The 20,040-nt window shown below is 44.0% G+C and overlaps 1 protein-coding gene across 3 annotated transcripts in view; it reads left to right on the forward strand.

Annotated features, from left to right (window-relative positions):
- The window catches only part of LRRC34 (leucine rich repeat containing 34), a 69,278-nt gene that overhangs the window by 36,816 nt on the left and 12,422 nt on the right, over window positions 1-20,040 (forward strand). For all 3 annotated transcript variants that reach the window (XM_077290585.1, XM_077290586.1, XM_077290587.1), the window contains 3 exons: window positions 5,023-5,118; window positions 5,899-6,053; window positions 7,375-7,530. In XM_077290585.1, the coding sequence (XP_077146700.1) occupies window positions 5,023-5,118; window positions 5,899-6,053; window positions 7,375-7,530 (407 nt within the window). The remainder of the gene's footprint in view (window positions 1-5,022; window positions 5,119-5,898; window positions 6,054-7,374; window positions 7,531-20,040) is intronic.

A 20,040-nucleotide genomic window follows, 5' to 3' on the forward strand; every position in this document is an offset into this window, starting at 1 on the left:
TGCCTACATAGATACTGTAACAGAAGCAAGCTGACTACATAGACACGAGATCGGAACCAAGATTGCTACGCAGACAAAGAAACTGACTGGAGCTTACTACGGAGATATGGGAGCAGAACCGAGCTTACCACAGAGATATAGGAGCAGAACTGAGCTTACTACAGAGATATGGTAACAGAACGGAACTTACTACAGAGCTAGGGAAGCAGAACCGAGCTACTACAAAAATATAGGAGCAGAACTGAGCTTACTACAGGGATATGGGAACAGAACGGAGTTTACTACAGAGATATGGGAGCAGAACTGAGCTTACTACAGAGATGTGGGAACAGAACGGAGCTTACTATAGCGCCATGGGAGCAGAGCCGAGCTTACTACAGAGATATGGGAGCAGAACGGAGCTTACTACAGAGCTATGGGAGCAGAACCGAGCTTCCTACAGAAATATGGGAGTAGAACTGAGCTTACTGCAGAGATAAAGGAGCAGAACCGAGCTTACTGCAGAGATAAGGGAGCAGAACTGAGCTTACTAGAGATATGGGAGCAGAACCGAGCTTACTATAGAGATATGGGAGCAGAACTGAGCTTACTACAGAGCTATGGGAGCAGAACTGAGCTTACTACAGAAATATGGGAGCAGAACCGAGCTTACTGCAGAGATAAGGGAGCAGAACTGAGCTTACTACAGAGCTATGGAAGCAGAACGGAGCTTACTATAGAGCTAGGGGAGCAGAACCAAGCTTACTACAGAAATATGGGAGCAGAACTGAGCTTACTAGAGATATGGGAGCAGAACCGAGCTTACTATAGAGATATGGGAGCAGAACTGAGCTTACTACAGAGCTATGGGAGCAGAACTGAGCTTACTACAGAAATATGGGAGCAGAACCAAGCTTTCTGCAGAGATAAGGGAGCAGAACTGAGCTTACTACAGAGCTATGGAAGCAGAACGGAGCTTACTATAGAGCTAGGGGAGCAGAACCAAGCTTACTACAGAAATATGGGAGCAGAACCGAGCTTACTGCAGAGATAAGGGAGCAGAACCGAGTTTACTACAGAGCTATGGAAGCAGAACCGAGCTTGCTGCAGAGATTCGGGAGCAGAACCGAGCTTACTGTAGAGATAAGGGAACAGAACAGAGCTTACTATGTCTACTGCAAGATATAGAAACAGAACCAAGCTTACGGCATTCATATGGTACCAGAATCTAGATTACATCGATACAGTACCAGAACCAAGGTTACTGCTTAGATATGGTACCATAACTGAGCTTACTTACAAACATACATACAACTCCAGAAACACAGACATGTAAACACAGAGTACGGCAGGGGCATTGCTAGGGTCCTTAAAGATCAAGGGCCCAAGCCCCAAAGTGCATGTCTCCCCATACGACCAACCTTTAGCCATTAAAAAAGCATGCATATATAATTACAGTATACCACTGTTGCTAACAAAAAACACACAATGCAAAGACCAATATTATCAATATTGCTACTATAAAAGGCTAAAACAATACGGCTGCACAGTGTCCACTACATCACCACCACACCACGAATACATAATATAATATGACCATTACCTCTACATAACAAACACTCTATACAAAGACCAATGACACCACCATACACCTTCTACTACATAATGACCGAAACACATTAAGCTGTTACTAAATAAATTTAAAAAAAGCTACTAAAAAGAGCAATATTCACACCTTACTGGAACCGCGTATTGGTAGATACCAGTCCTGCAGAACACATACATGATTACAGTCAGAGGTGCCACTAGGAATTTCGGGGCACCATACTGGCAATATTTTCGGCCCCCTTGGGACTCCGCCCAGGCTCCACCCCAGTTCCGCCTCCACACCTCGGGCCTTCCACAGTCCCACCACCCACTCTTGGAAAAACTAATCTTCTGCACCATGTCCTCACCAATCAGTTCCCAGCAAACACCAGATCACATACATAACCAGCAGCTTTGGTTTTGGCCGAAATAATTTTTAAGCCACCACCACGACAAGATAGACTCTTTTGGTCGGGCCCTACTCTACTCTAACCTATTAAACATTTCCTAAAATATCCAATACTCTTTTAGGTTTTTTTTAATCTATTTTTCTTTAAAGGAATGAGTCACATATATTTTTTAGAATGACCATTAATACCACATACAAAAGGACAAAAACCATCACACCATAACCAGACCATATATTACAACCACATAGTGACCGAATAATACCACATACAGTACAAGGAACAAATAACTCCATACCATGACCAGATCACATACTACCATCACATAGTGACCAAATACCACATACAGGGAGAAATACCACCACATCATAGCGAGATCACATACTACCACCACATAGTGACCAAATACTACAATACTGATCATTAATAAAAAAACACAACACTAATGCCATTGTACACAGGAGCTCTGTATATAGTGTATAGTGTACAGGTTTTACAGTGATCACCAGTGACATTATTCACAGGAGCCCTGTATATAGTGCCAGTGTACAGGTAGTACAGAGATCACCAGTGACATTATACACAGGAGCTCTGTATATAGTGACAGTGTACAGATAATACAGTGATCATCAGTGACATTATACATAGGTATGTATATAGTGTCTGTGTATAGATAATACAGTGATCACCAGTGACATTATACACAGGAGACAGGAGCTCTGTATATAGTATATAGTGTATAGGTAATACAGTGATCACCAGTGACATTATACACAGGAGCCCTGTATATAGTGCCAGTGTACAGGTAGTACAGAGATCACCAGTGACATTATACACAGGAGCTCTGTATATAGTGTCAGTGTACAGATAATACAGTGATCACTGGTGACATTATACATAGGTATGTATATAGTGTCAGTGTATAGATAATACAGTGATCACCAGTGACATTATACACAGGAGCTCTGTATATAGTGTAAGTGTACAGGTAATACAGTGATCACCAGTGACATTATACACAGAAGCTCTGTATATAGTGTATAGTGTACAGGTAATACAGTGCTCACCAGTAACATTATACACAGAAGCTCTGTATATAGTGTCAGTGTACAGGTAATACGAAGATCATCAGTGATATTATACATAGGAGGTCTGTATATAGTGTCAGTGTACAGGTAATACGGAGATCACCAGTGATATTATACATAGGAGGTCTGTATATAGTGACAGTGTACAGGTAATACAGTGATTACCAGTGACATTATACACAGGAGCTCTGTATATGTCAGTGTATAGGTAATACAGTGATCACCAGTGACATTATATACAGGAGCTCTGTATATAGTGTACAGTGAACAGGTAATAAGGTGTATAGTGTCAGTGTACAGGTAACACACTGACTCACCAGTCACGTCTCTAGCTGAAGTCCCTCATCGTTGCTTTTCTTTTTCATGCAGCGCAGACCACCATAATTTTTTCCAGCCAGGACTCGTCTCTGCATAAAATAACACATGGTTACCTAGAGCCCTGCTTCCAGAGCACATTCCCCATTTTTTCCCTTTCTTCTACACTACACATCTGAATACAGACGTGCACCCACCATTAATATATAATTGGTTATTATGCAATCCGCCATTCCAAATATAAATTATAATTCACCACTGCGCCCCCACCAACCATAAATGGCCATTTTCCCCACCTAATATATACATTAATTAGCCCCTGTACTCTTCCCCCAATTCATTACCAGTCACTGCATCCTCAATGTCCCCCACTATGTGCCTCCCGCTCCCCCGATTCATTAAATTTACAGGACCCTTCTGCCCAAATTCATTGTCATGTCTTCTCTCTCCTCCACCCCTACTCTTTATTCATTATCAACTGCTATCCCCCCACATTCAATACATCATTTACTCCCACCACCCTGAAAACTCATCATTGTTTGCTCTCCCCCAGGTCCTCATTTGCTCTCCCTATCCCCCACCTTCAATTCAATTGCTGTCCCCCGTCCCTAACTTCATCATTTGCAGTCCCCCTCACTTCATCATTCGCTGTCCTCCTCCCCCTCTCTTCATCATTTGCAGCCCCTTCCATCATTTGCATCCCCCTCCATCATTTGCAGCACCCCCTCCATCATTTGCAGCAGCCCCTTCCATCATTTGCAGCCCCCTCCATCATTTGCAGCACCCCCTCCATCATTTGCAGCAGCCCCTTCCATCATTTGCAGCCCCCTCCATCATTTGCAGCACCCCCCTTTAATTCATTTTATAAAGAAAAATAAAATGCTTTTCATACGGCTGGCTACTATAGTTACACCTCCATTTATATGAATAGGGCGTAGATCTGCAGTACCCGGCCACTGCCAATATAGACACAACAGTACTCTTAAGTTCCGGCAGGATCAAGTACTTCCACCGGGGCCAGTGACAGCTGATCGGTATCAGGTATTGCACTTCCACAGATCAGATATCCTTAGGATAGGTCATAAATAAAAACAAATAGTGGTCAACTTCATTAAAGTTGGTTTCCCTAATGTCTTAGCGCTTTTTTCTTTTTATAGAAAAACATATGAACGTGTATGATTTTAAAGACTTTGAAACGGAGAAGTACAGATCTATGCAGACATGCTCAACCTCAGTATGCCTTTGATGTCATAGTGAGACATACAGAAGTTCTTTCTCATGAATTCATTATTATTATTATTTATTTATATAGCACCATTAATTCCATGGTGCTGTACATGAGAAAGGGGTTACATACAGGGTTATAAATATCGTTTACAGTAAAAAAGTTTACAGTGACAGACTGGTACAGAGGGGAGAGGACCCTGTCCTTGCGGACTTACATTCTATGGATTCATAACAGATTATCACTGCTTGCCTTGCTTATAGCTCTTTAAAATTAAACCATAGGGAACTCTTATGCTGTCGGCTTTCTAGCAATATGTTTTGTCGCATCCACAAAAGTATTAACATGAGCTGTAAAACTTTTCATGTTGGCATACTCTTTAATTGTAAAATTCATGACTTTTTCTCATTTATCTTTACAGGGTATACAAAGCTTGATAGCATTCGCCACAGTCCTAAAGCACAACAATTCGATAAAATCAATAACTCTAAACCGGCCGTTATTTTATGTTTTACAGGTAGGTTTGCAGAGTAAACTCTTTTAGGGTATGTGCAGATGAAGTCTTTGAGGCACCGGTGGATCAATTGAGCGTTTCCTAGGCGAAGCCACTTTTGGAAGAAAACAATGTTTTTTTTTCTGAAGCAGGCAGCATCACTGGCGGTTTTGTCATCGTTTTTGCTATGCCGCTGTTGTCTTCCTACTGGAAGCTGCATGAAGAATGAGCATTCTGCATCTTGTAACCGGTTCATGGTTGTCGAACCCTGAAGTGGTTAAAAGAAGTAACAAATGACTGAATAAGCGCACAGCAATATTGTTTTTATATTGCTGTGCATTATATTCATTTTTTGCTGTGCTTTTTTAAGCGTATTCCAGATAGAATGCGCCTGACAAAGACGTGTTGTACATATCCATAAAGGGGTTTTCCATCTTTCGTTTTTTTTTTTGTCCAAAGGCTTGATATGTGACAAAATCATCCTTACCCCCTGCCTCTCCTCGAGCACTGCCTCTATGTTGACAAATCTGCTGCAGTGACGTCATGACTTGGCATGGCGGCTGAGCCCGGTGATTGGCTGCCAGCCTCATGTGCTGCAGTCTGGACGTGTCGCCCTGTCATCAAAGACGAGAGGCAGCAGCAGAGAGACAGTGCTGGAGTGCCAGAGGAAAGTAAGGTTGATTATTTTATTTTTCCACATACCATGTGGTTAGACGGCTCTACAGAAAATTAAAAATGGAAAACCCCTTAAAAGGAACTTCATTGTGCATTTTAACAGCATACTTCTATTTTTAATTTTTTTAGGAGGATACTACCATTCATATGGCTCTGATGTTAAAGGTGAACAATACTCTGCAGGAGATCCATCTGTCAAAACATGAGATGACAGATACTGGAGTTGAGCGTCTTTGTGAAGCCTTACGCGAAAACAAAACCCTTAGATACCTAGATCTAAGCTGGTAAGGTGTACTCCAGCATTGTCCGGTGGTGTAAATGCGTGCTCCATGTCTAGGTACTACGATTAGACAGCGTGGTCACACATTGCAGTTGTACTGTATTATTTTGCTGTGGTTGTCACAGTATCACCATATTTAGTGATAATCACAGCTAAAAGCGCAATTCAACCACAAGGTAGAAAATGGCTTTACTAGTAGACTGTGTAAGTCCTCTGTTTCTTTACTCACCTACAGAGACATATACTCGTTCCCCTGAGACACACATGCACACATGGAGCACATTTTTCAGCATTTGATCAGAATGATAACCAATGTAAGTTCCCAACAGCTCAAAATCCAATCAAGTAAACTTTGCAGATTCCTTGAAAACCATAGAATAAAAGTGGATTCCCTACAGAGTGGGTCCCCTGTTCAGTATACTCATGTTTTTCTTTGGAGGACCTGTCCTGTCCTGCATCTCACAGATATCACATACATTTGAAAGGTTCTGTGTAATGCTTTCGTCTGTGTTGGCGATGCAGGAAAATTTTACACTTACTGCCATGGTTCCCCACCGTAACAGCTGATCACCGGGGGTCTTTCCTGTAGCACTCTTTGAGATCAGCTTACAGTGAAGGTGACTAGGAATTGTCAGTAGTTGAAAACCCCTTTAAAGGGAACCTGTCACCCCCAAAATGGAAGGTGAGCTAAGCCCACCGGCATCAGGGGCTTATCTACAGCATTCTGTAATGCTGTAGATAAGCCCCCGATGTATCCTGAAAGATGAGAAAAAGAGGTTAGATTATACTTACCCAGGGGCGGTCCACGCTCCGGTCCGGTCCGATGGGTGTCGCGGTCTGGAGCCTCCCATCTTTATAGGATGACGTCCTCTTCTTGTCTTCATGCTGTGGCTCCGGCGCAGGCATACTTTGTCTGCGCTGTTGAGGGCAGAACAAAGTACTGCAGTGCGCAGGTGCTGGGCCTTTCCGACCTTTCCCGGCGCCTGCGCGCAGCAGTACTTTGCTCTGCCCTCAACGGGCAGACAAAGTACACCTGCACCGGAACTGCGACGTGAAGAGGACGTGATCGTAAGAAGATGGGAGGCCCCGGACCTCGACGCCCACCGCAGCGGGACCGCCCCTGGGTGAGTATAACCTACCTCTTTTTCTCATCTTTTAGGATGCATCGGGGGCTTATCTACAGCATTACAGAATGCTGTAGCCCCTGATGCCGGTGGGCTTAGCTCACCTTCCATTTTGGGGGTGACAGGTTCCCTTTAAGTGCACTGACTTGTGAATAGACCTGAAGTAAACTTAACAATTATGCATATGTTTTACCTTTCCAGCAATAAAATAACCCGTGATGGCATCAAGTGTTTGGCAGAACTACTTAAGAAAAACACAACACTGGAGATCTTAGACCTGACCTCAAACAGAATGGAGGATGAAGGTGCTTTCTACCTTGCTGAAGCCATTCAGTTCAACGATTGTAGCCTCAAAGCGTTAGTATTGCATTTCACTTTTAATGTCAGTGTGTGTGTGATCAGCAAGGTAGGACTGTAGTTACTATATATATATAAAAAATAACTTTTAATAATTTCTTTAAAACAGGCCAAGCCTATAACCCACAAGACATATGAACCCCAGATTATAGGGGAAACAAAAAACAACACAAAATACACATTTAAAAGAACGCCCCTTATGAGCGTTATGACACTACTGGCCAGGTGAGGTATATAATTTTGAAGCTGTAACGCTCCCCACCACACCAAACATACAACACGGCCTCCTTTGCTACTTATACTACAATCTGCATATTACCAATTCATATTCTGCAGAGAGCGAAGATAGGCACGATAGAAATAGGAACAATCTCACCCAAAGGTATGAACACCTTCCTTTTCAGCGTGAGATACCGCAGTGCGTGACGCCAATGTTCATGGGATCCGTCTATATCTTAACCAATGTACGTCCCCTTCTTTTCTTATGCATCCGTACTGCATTAATGTGCTCCCTCCTCGGTAATCTCCCGACGCGTTTCCTGTGGCTAAGTCATCAGGGGAGAAGCCACTTCGACAATAGTGTGTGCTATTCACCGCACATCATAGGTGAGAGGAGCCAAAGCGCCGTGCCCGGCTGGACAGCTTTAAATAAGGCGCCACCGGGGGAACTAATCATGTGTCCCGTAGCTCACCCTTCATGCTGCGCCATTTCCGGCACGCCGACAGACACGTGACTCACGACAAACACGCCCACGGGATCCTGTGTGAGCCGCATATTGACACGCACACGTAATTTCCGGTCGCCTGTCAGAGGGATATCCCCACCCCGCAGGAGGCGTATGTAGATTGTGATGATTGACAAATAACACCGAATAAGACGTTATCGCTATGTTGTCAAATTTTAGCCCCCAAGGTAAATTACAACCTAATTTTAAACAACCTCAGCACAAGGGGGATTGTAAACTGAAAATGATACATCCTTCAACTTTGTATCCACAAAGGAGGATTTAATGATGGAGGATTGGTGGTTCCCTTTTAGGGGTGCCAGAAAACGGAGGTCCAAATACTAAAAATGGTACTAACCAAGCACTTTATGTCAGGAAATTGCATACAAAGATAATATTGGTATCAAGCCCAAATATAGGTACTCTTTTCACACTACTCAAAATGTGAGCATGCTGAGATAACAATCCTCATATCGTCTTTTTCTCTTAAAGTTACATTCCTTTTTCTAACTTACGGGGCTGTGGGCATATTAGAATAAAAGTCCAAATGAGCAAGCATGTTGCCCTTTCAGTTCTTTTAATAGAGAGACAGGTTGGGTAAAGAAAATATATCAAATAACTCAAAAAATGGAAAAAACACTTTACCTAGGGTAATTACATTGTACCATTCCTTACAAAAAATTTTTTAGATATTATATGAAAAATTTTTAAAAAATTTTTTAGACATTTTTACGACATTTTTACGTCATTTTTACGACAGGAGACTCAGTGGGAATCGGGCACTAGCAGTTCCCTAGATGACCCTGGTTCCAGGACCTGCCTAACCTGTGGGGGTTGGCACCCTAAAGACGAGAGATGGCGCCCCCACTCCACGAGGGCTGTCCCTATACACCCCTTAATTAACCCTAAACTGACTAGATCTATCTAAGTGCCAGAATACGGAAATACAAAGCATAGAATAGAAAGATAAGTAGGGGGGTAGTCCTTGAGATAGGAGAGACACCGCCAATGTTAACCACTAAAAGGGGGGGGGGGGGGTTATCTAGTATCAAAGACACGAATCATAGGAAACATCCATAGGTCAGAATCTCATTCAGACCTGTGGGTTGTTTTTGATACTGTAAAAGACCTACACCTCTTTGTGAGGAAACTCAAATGGAAGAAGCATTTTATCAGAGAAGACAAACGCACTTGTCTGGAGATGAATATTCCAGACACTTTACTACCAGATATTAGGTTGCTGTATGGCCTGTCAGACTCGTTACCGGAATACACTGGCGAGGGCCCCTTCACTGACTGCAAATTGAAGAGTTGTAAAATGCCCCCGAACTTAGGGGATCAGTCCACTCTGGATGTATTTTTGGAGGTAGTCACAAGGGATCTAGAGATTTTGGGCACCAAAAAGAATAAGGGAACCAACTATAACCTATCCAAACAGGAGATGGAGGCACTACTGGGTTTGGAGAAAGATGGAAATCTAGTGTTTAAGCCCTCCGATAAAGGGGGGAACATTGTGGTGATGGATCACGTGGAATATCAATCCATGTGTGAGAATATATTGAAAGATCATGAATCATATGAACAATTGCCAAATAATCCCACCCCCACTTTTCTTAAAACCCTAAAAGGTATTTTGGACGAGGGTTTGTGTGGATCCCTGATTGATAAAAACGAGTATAATTTCCTATACCCAACACATCCGGTGATGGCAACTTTCTACTGTCTCCCCAAAGTACACAAGGGCCTGTCGCCCCTGAAGGGGAGACCAATTGTATCCGGAATTGATAGTATTACCCATCATGTTGGGATATATCTGGATAAGTGTCATGATCTCTGCAGGCAGAGATCATAGCAAGCCTATAGAGGGACAAGCTCTCGGAAGATGGAACTATACTGACCATGAACTAAGCCTGCCGCGCAACTAGAAATAGCCAGGTAGCATTTCCTATTTATCGCTAGATGCCCAGCTCTGGCCTAAGACCTAAATAGCTAGCAGAGGGAAATATAAGACCTGGCTCACCTCTAGAGAAATATTCCAAAGAAGACAGTAGCCCCCCACATATAATGACGGTGAGTTCAGATGAAACAACAAACGCAGCAGGAAAATAGTCTTAGCAAATTTGAGGTCCGCTTACTAGATAGCAGAAGACAGATAGTATACTTTCATGGTCAGCAGAAAAACACTAACAAAACACCATCCAGAGATTACCTTAAACTCTGGCATTAACTCATAACGCCAGAGTAGCAATCCCTGATCAACGAGAGCTTTCCAGACACAGTAACAAAACTTCAGCTGTGAACTGGAACAAATAGGCAAAACAAAACATGGACAAAAGTCCAACTTATCTAGTAGTTGTCTAGAAGCAGGAACAAGCACTGAGAGGCATCAGATAACATTGTTGACCGGCAAGAAACCACCAGAGAAATGAGCTTAAATAGCGACACCCACTACTGATGGAATCAGGTGAAACAGGAAAGAGGATGACAAGTCCAATTCCACAAGCGGCCACCGGGGGAGCCCAGAATCCAAATTCACAACAGTACCCCCCCCTCAAGGAGGGGGCACCGAACCCTCACCAGATCCACCAGGGCGACCAGGATGAGCCCTATGGAAGGCACGAACAAGATCAGAAGCATGAACATCAGATGCATTGACCCAAGAATTATCCTCCTGGCCGTAACCCTTCCAGTTGACCAGATACTGGAGTTTCCGTCTGGAAACACGAGAGTCCAAAATTTTCTCCACAACGTACTCCAACTCACCCTCAACCAACACCGGAGCAGGAGGCTCAACTGAAGGTACAACAGGTACCTCATACCTGCGCAATAACGACCGATGAAAAACGTTATGAATGGAAAAGGACGCAGGGAGGTCCAAACGGAAAGAAACAGGATTAAGAATCTCCAATATTCTATAAGGGCCGATGAACCGAGGTTTAAACTTAGGAGAAGAGACCCTCATAGGGACAAAACGAGAAGACAACCACACTAAATCTCCAACACAAAGCCGAGAACCAACACGACGATGACGGTTGGCAAAACGCTGAGTCTTCTCCTGGGACAACTTCAAATTGTCCATAACCTGCCCCCAGATGTGATGCAATCTCTCCACCACCGCATCCACTCCAGGACAATCCGAGGATTCCACCTGACCGGAGGAAAATCGAGGGTGAAACCCCGAATTACAGAAAAACGGGGACACCAAGGTGGAAGAACTGGCCCGATTATTGAGGGCGAACTCTGCCAATGGCAAAAAAGCAACCCAATCATCCTGGTCAGCAGAGACAAAACACCTCAGATATGTCTCAAGGGTCTGATTAGTCCGCTCGGTCTGGCCATTAGTCTGAGGGTGAAAAGCAGATGAAAAAGACAAATCTATGCCCATCCTAGCACAGAATGCCCGCCAAAATCTAGACACAAATTGGGTACCTCTGTCAGAAACAATATTCTCAGGAATACCGTGCAATCGGACAACATTCTGAAAAAACAGAGGAACCAACTCAGAAGAAGAAGGCAACTTGGGCAGAGGAACCAAATGGACCATTTTAGAGAAACGGTCACAGACCACCCAGATGACAGACATCTTCTGGGAAACAGGCAGATCTGAAATAAAATCCATCGAGATGTGTGTCCAAGGCCTCTTAGGAATAGGCAAGGGCAACAGCAGTCCGCTAGCCCGAGAACTACAAGACTTGGCCCGAGCACAAACGTCACATGACTGCACAAAGACTCGCACATCTCGTGACAGAGAAGGCCACCAGAAGGATCTTGCCACCAAATCCCTGGTACCAAAAATTCCGGGATGACCTGCCAATGCAGAAGAATGTACCTCAGAGATGACTCTGCTGGTCCAATCATCCGGAACAAACAGTCTATCAGGCGGACAACGATCCGGTCTATCCGCCTGAAACTCTTGCAAGGACCGCCGCAGATCAGGAGAGACGGCCGACAAAATTACTCCCTCCCTAAGGATACCTGTGGGTTCAGAATTACCAGGAGAGTCCGGGTCAAAACTCCTAGAAAGAGCATCTGCCTTAACATTCTTAGAACCCGGTAGGTATGACACCACAAAATTAAAGCGAGAAAAAAATAAAGACCAGCGCGCCTGTCTAGGATTCAGGCGTCTGGCAGTCTCAAGATAAATCAAATTTTTGTGGTCAGTCAATACCACCACCTGATGCCTAGCCCCCTCGAGCCAATGGCGCCACTCCTCAAACGCCCACTTCATGGCCAAAAGCTCCCGATTCCCAACATCATAATTCCGCTCTGCGGGCGAAAATTTGCGAGAAAAGAAGGCACAAGGCCTAATGACGGAGCAGTCGGAACCTTTCTGCGACAACACTGCCCCAGCTCCGATCTCCGAAGCGTCAACCTCAACCTGAAAAGGCAGATTCACATCAGGCTGACGCAACACAGGGGCAGAGGCAAAACGGCGCTTAAGCTCCTGAAAGGCCTCTACAGCATGAGGGGACCAATTAGCAACATCAGCGCCTTGTCTGGTCAAATCAGTCAGTGGTTTAACGACATCCGAAAAACCAGCAATAAATCGGCGGTAAAAGTTGGCAAAGCCCAAAAATCTCTGAAGACCCTTAAGAGAGGAGGGCTGAGTCCAGTCACAAATAGCTTGCACCTTGACGGGATCCATCTCAAAGGAAGAGGGAGAAAAAATATACCCCAAAAAGGAAATTTTCTGGACCCCAAAAACGCACTTAGACCCCTTCACACATAAAGAATTAGACCGCAGAACCTGAAAAACTCTCCTGACCTGCTGGACATGAGAGTCCCAGTCATCAGAAAAAATCAGAATATCATCCAGATATATTATCATAAATTTATCCAGAAAATCGCGGAAAATATCATGCATAAAAGACTGGAAAACTGAAGGGGCATTAGAAAGACCAAAAGGCATGACCAAATACTCAAAGTGGCCCTCGGGCGTATTAAATGCGGTCTTCCACTCATCCCCCTGCCTGATCCGCACCAAATTATACGCCCCACGAAGATCAATTTTAGAGAACCACTTAGCACCCTCTATACGAGCAAACAAATCAGTAAGCAATGGCAATGGGTATTGATACTTAACAGTGATCTTATTCAGAAGCCGATAATCAATACATGGTCTCAAAGAGCCGTCTTTTTTTGAGACAAAGAAAAACCCAGCTCCCAAGGGAGAAGAAGATGGACGAATATGTCCCTTTTCCAAAGACTCCTTTATATATTCCCGCATAGCAGCATGTTCCGGCACAGACAAATTAAACAAACGACCCTTTGGATATTTACAACCCGGTATCAAATCTATGGCACAATCGCACTCACGGTGCGGAGGTAACGACCCAAGCTTGGGTTCGTCAAAGACGTCTTGATAATCAGAGAGGAACTCAGGGACTTCAGAGGGAATGGACGACGAAATAGAAACCAAAGGTACGTCCCCATGAATACCCTTACATCCCCAGCTCAACACAGACATTGCTCTCCAGTCCAAGACTGGGTTGTGAGACTGCAACCATGGCAATCCCAGTACCAAATCGTCATGTAAATTATACAGCACCAGGAAACGAATAATCTCCTGGTGATCCGGATTGATACGCATGGTTACTTGTGTCCAGTATTGTGGTTTATTAATAGCCAATGGGGTGGAGTCAATCCCCTTCAGAGGAATAAGAGTCTCCAAAGGCTCTAAATCAAAACCACAACGATTGGCAAAGGACCAATCCATAAGACTCAGAGCGGCGCCAGAGTCAACATAGGCGTCCGTGGCAATGGATGACAAAGAGCAAATCAGGGTTACAGACAAAATAAACTTAGACTGAATGGTGCCAATGGAAACAGACTTATCAAGCTTCTTTGTACGCCTAGAGCATGCCGATATAACATGAGTAGAATCCCCACAATAGAAACACAATCCATTCTTCCGTCTAAAATTCTGTCGCTCGCTCCTGGACAGAATTCTATCACACTGCATACTTTCTGGCGTCTTTTCCATAGACACCGCCAGATGGTGCACCGGTTTGCGCTCCCGCAGACGCCTATCAATCTGAATAGCCATTGTCATGGACTCATTCAGACCTGCAGGCAAAGGGAACCCCACCATAACATCCTTAACGGCATCAGAGAGACCTTCTCTGAAAGTTGCCGCCAAGGCGCACTCATTCCACTGAGTAAGCACAGACCATTTACGGAATTTTTGGCAGAAAACTTCAGCTTCGTCTTGCCCCTGAGATAGTGCCATCAAAGTTTTTTCTGCCTGAAGTTCCAAATGAGGTTCATCATAAAGCAAGCCCAAGGCCAGAAAAAACGCATCCACATCGCGTAACGCAGGATCCCCTGCTGGCAATGAGAAGGCCCAATCTTGAGGGTCACCCCTGAGCAAGGAAATCACAATCCTAACCTGCTGAGCAGGGTCTCCAGCTGAACGAGACTTCAGGGACAAATAAAGCTTACAATTATTTCGGAAATTCTGGAAGCTAGCTCTATTCCCTGTGAAGAACTCCGGCAAAGGAGTTCTCGGCTCAGATACCGGAGCATGTACCACAAAATCTTGTAAATTTTGTACTTTCGTGATGAGATTATTCAAACCCGCAGTTACACTCTGGAGATCCATTATTGTCAGGTGCACACAGAGCATACAGAGATTAGGAGGAGAGAGAGAAAAAAGACTGCAGCAAGGCAGACTGGAGGAAAAAAAAAAAAAAAAATTCCAGCAGACTTCTTATAACTCTCCTTTCTCAACCTGGGTCTTTAACACTTTATGGGCCGGTCAAACTGTCATGATCTCTGCAGGCAGAGATCATAGCAAGCCTATAGAGGGACAAGCTCTCGGAAGATGGAACTATACTGACCATGAACTAAGCCTGCCGCGCAACTAGAAATAGCCAGGTAGCATTTCCTATTTATCGCTAGATGCCCAGCTCTGGCCTAAGACCTAAATAGCTAGCAGAGGGAAATATAAGACCTGGCTCACCTCTAGAGAAATATTCCAAAGAAGACAGTAGCCCCCCACATATAATGACGGTGAGTTCAGATGAAACAACAAACGCAGCAGGAAAATAGTCTTAGCAAATTTGAGGTCCGCTTACTAGATAGCAGAAGACAGATAGTATACTTTCATGGTCAGCAGAAAAACACTAACAAAACACCATCCAGAGATTACCTTAAACTCTGGCATTAACTCATAACGCCAGAGTAGCAATCCCTGATCAACGAGAGCTTTCCAGACACAGTAACAAAACTTCAGCTGTGAACTGGAACAAATAGGCAAAACAAAACATGGACAAAAGTCCAACTTATCTAGTAGTTGTCTAGAAGCAGGAACAAGCACTGAGAGGCATCAGATAACATTGTTGACCGGCAAGAAACCACCAGAGAAATGAGCTTAAATAGCGACACCCACTACTGATGGAATCAGGTGAAACAGGAAAGAGGATGACAAGTCCAATTCCACAAGCGGCCACCGGGGGAGCCCAGAATCCAAATTCACAACAGATAAGATTTTGAAGCCTTTTGTGCTATCTTTAAACTCCTACACGAGGGATTCAGCAGATCTTCTGAGGAAATTGGATGGTGTTGTCTTTGAGCCCGAATCCATTCTGTGTAGCATAGATGTAGAGGCTTTATATTCCTCCATCAATCATGCAGATGGGATAATGGCGGTGGAACATTTTTTAAGGGGAAGGGGCCAACAGTGTCGGAATCACAACCTCTTTATCCTCAAATTGTTGGATTTTTGTTTAACCAAAAATGTCTTCACCTTTGGCGGCCGGGTCTTCCACCAGCTCAGGGGCACAGCGATGGGCAATTCCTGTGCGCCTTCGTACGCTAATTTGCTCCTGGGCTGGTGGGAAGAGACAGTGGTCTTCAGTGATCTATATGATGAGGTGAGTTCCAAGATATCGTTTTGGGCTCGTTATATAGACGATGTCTTGCTGATTTGGAACGGTGAGGTTTCAGGACTGGTTGATTTTGTGGCCAAACTCAATGTCAATCCTTTGGGTTTGAGATTCACATGTGAATATCACAGGGATGAACTTCCCTTTTTGGATATCAAAATCCATAAGACCCCTGAGGGAGAGGTGAACACTAAAACGTACCGAAAACCAACATCTACAAATGCCCTTTTGAGGTGGGAGAGCCACCACCCAACCCCATTGAAAAAGGGTATCCCCAAAGGGCAATATATAAGGGCACGCAGGAACTGCTCCTCGGAAGGTGACTATCAGGAACAGGCAGCGGATTTACGCCAGCGTTTTCAAAATAGAGGCTATCCGGATGGTATCCTCCGTAAGGCGTATAGAGAAACTAAGAACAAAAGTAGGGCCCTTTTGTTAAATCCAACCAGTCAAAGAACAGAATCTGTAGGAAGTCGTTTTATCACAACTTTCAATACCGGAGCGGATCAGGTCAGATCTATTTTGGAAAAACATTGGCCCATCCTGCGGATGGATGACGACATTGGAGACTTAGTGGGACCCCATCCTCTGATTACTTTTCAAAAAGGGAGGTCAATAGGGGACAGAGTTGTGCACAGTCATTTTGTTTCCCCCAAAAATGAAACATGGCTCACTAACAGGAGTAAGGGGTGTTATCGATGCAGCGGCTGTGTGGGATGTCCGTCTATGGAGACGGGACGGACCTTCAGAAGTAATGTCACTGAGAAGGAATATAAAATTCGTCATTTCATCAATTGTCGATCGAAGGGAGTCATTTATAAGGCAACGTGTTCTTGTGGTATGGAGTATGTCGGAAAGACCATACGTGAGCTCAGAAGACGTGTGGGTGAACATCTAAGAGATATTGCCCTTAAAAGGGATACACCACTGGCAAGACATATGAATATCGCACATGATGGAGACATCTCGGGCCTTAGGTTCATGGGGATCGACAAGATAGAGGCACCAATAAGGGGTGGCAATTGGGATAGGAGGATACTACAATGTGAGACGAGATGGATTTTTCGTCTCAAAACACAACAACCCACAGGTCTGAATGAGATTCTGACCTATGGATGTTTCCTATGATTCGTGTCTTTGATACTAGATAACCCCCCCCCCCCCCTTTTAGTGGTTAACATTGGCGGTGTCTCTCCTATCTCAAGGACTACCCCCCTACTTATCTTTCTATTCTATGCTTTGTATTTCCGTATTCTGGCACTTAGATAGATCTAGTCAGTTTAGGGTTAATTAAGGGGTGTATAGGGACAGCCCTCGTGGAGTGGGGGCGCCATCTCTCGTCTTTAGGGTGCCAACCCCCACAGGTTAGGCAGGTCCTGGAACCAGGGTCATCTAGGGAACTGCTAGTGCCCGATTCCCACTGAGTCTCCTGTCGTAAAAATGACGTAAAAATGTCGTAAAAATGTCTAAAAAATTTTTTAAAAATTTTTCATATAATATCTAAAAAATTTTTTGTAAGGAATGGTACAATGTAATTACCCTAGGTAAAGTGTTTTTTCCATTTTTTGAGTTATTTGATATATTTTCTTTACCCAACCTGTCTCTCTATTAAAAGAACTGAAAGGGCAACATGCTTGCTCATTTGGACTTTTATTCTAATATGCCCACAGCCCCGTAAGTTAGAAAAAGGAATGTAACTTTAAGAGAAAAAGACGATATGAGGATTGTTATCTCAGCATGCTCACATTTTGAGTAGTGTGAAAAGAGTACCTATATTTGGGCTTGATACCAATATTATCTTTGTATGCAATTTCCTGACATAAAGTGCTTGGTTAGTACCATTTTTAGTATTTGGACCTCCGTTTTCTGGCACCCCTAAAAGGGAACCACCAATCCTCCATCATTAAATCCTCCTTTGTGGATACAAAGTTGAAGGATGTATCATTTTCAGTTTACAATCCCCCTTGTGCTGAGGTTGTTTAAAATTAGGTTGTAATTTACCTTGGGGGCTAAAATTTGACAACATAGCGATAACGTCTTATTCGGTGTTATTTGTCAATCATCACAATCTACATACGCCTCCTGCGGGGTGGGGATATCCCTCTGACAGGCGACCGGAAATTACGTGTGCGTGTCAATATGCGGCTCACACAGGATCCCGTGGGCGTGTTTGTCGTGAGTCACGTGTCTGTCGGCGTGCCGGAAATGGCGCAGCATGAAGGGTGAGCTACGGGACACATGATTAGTTCCCCCGGTGGCGCCTTATTTAAAGCTGTCCAGCCGGGCACGGCGCTTTGGCTCCTCTCACCTATGATGTGCGGTGAATAGCACACACTATTGTCGAAGTGGCTTCTCCCCTGATGACTTAGCCACAGGAAACGCGTCGGGAGATTACCGAGGAGGGAGCACACCGAGGAGGGAGCACATTAATGCAGTACGGATGCATAAGAAAAGAAGGGGACGTACATTGGTTAAGATATAGACGGATCCCATGAACATTGGCGTCACGCACTGCGGTATCTCACGCTGAAAAGGAAGGTGTTCATACCTTTGGGTGAGATTGTTCCTATTTCTATCGTGCCTATCTTCGCTCTCTGCAGAATATGAATTGGTAATATGCAGATTGTAGTATAAGTAGCAAAGGAGGCCGTGTTGTATGTTTGGTGTGGTGGGGAGCGTTACAGCTTCAAAATTATATACCTCACCTGGCCAGTAGTGTCATAACGCTCATAAGGGGCGTTCTTTTAAATGTGTATTTTGTGTTGTTTTTTGTTTCCCCTATAATCTGGGGTTCATATGTCTTGTGGGTTATAGGCTTGGCCTGTTTTAAAGAAATTATTAAAAGTTATTTTTTATATATATATAGTAACTACAGTCCTACCTTGCTGATTACACTTTTTATCTGATTGGTGGTGAGATTTACAATATACACTTTTAATGTCAGTATATGTAATTCTAAAAATATATTGTGTTTTTTTCTGCTGTGGAGAGTTTCCTGGAATGTGCACAGAATAGAGGACTTCAAATGAGATGGGCCCCTTTAAGTGAAAGTTGATAATGGTGATATATGGATATGGTCATCTGCGGAATCCCTGCTGTGGTCTGCCAAAATAGACTATTGCCACTTGGAGATGTTGTGAAGTTGAGGGAAGAGGGGAAAGGTCATTGGAGCTTTTGGAAGCGCTGTGCACGGCAACACTCCAAAGAGGAGAATCCAGTATATAAGCCCCTGGTCAGGGCAGCGTACCCCCAAAGTCATACAGTCCTCTACTGCTGCAGATACAATTAGGTAGAGCTAGAGGATCTATGTATAGCACTGAAGAGATTGGTAGAAGCGTTCCTGGAGTGAGAAAGGTGATGTGGGAGACAGCATCGGAACACTTGGCTGGGGAAGAATACCACATAAAAGCTGTGGTGATGTCCAGCCTCATAGAGAAAAGAAGCTGCTGGTAACCTCAGCCAAGAAGCAGAATTGCTAAAGAAGTGCCTGCCATGTTCTTTCCAAGATTATTTTTGTAAACTGAAAGGGAGAAGATACAGATTAGATATTAGAAAAAACTTTTTGACAGTGAGGGTGATCAATGAGTGGAACTGGCTGCCACGAGAGGTGGTGAGTTCTCCTTCAATGGAAGTCTTCAAATAGAGGCAGAACAGACATCTGTCAGAGGTGGTTTAGCATTGAGCAGTAGGGTGGACACAATAACCCTTGAGGTCCCTTCCAACTATAAACATTCTATGAGTCTATGTAAACAAAAAAAAACGCTGCCCCTCACAACTTGTTCACTGCTGATTGAATTAGGCTGAGGCTGTAAGTGAAGTGATGCCCCCCACATGCACTAGATAATGACTGGTTGAGTCCTGTTAGCAGGTTAGTTTGTACCAAGGTCACATGCATAATA

The sequence above is a fragment of the Ranitomeya variabilis genome, chromosome 2, assembly GCF_051348905.1.
Source record: "Ranitomeya variabilis isolate aRanVar5 chromosome 2, aRanVar5.hap1, whole genome shotgun sequence".
In the NCBI taxonomy this organism is placed as follows: domain Eukaryota; kingdom Metazoa; phylum Chordata; class Amphibia; order Anura; family Dendrobatidae; genus Ranitomeya; species Ranitomeya variabilis.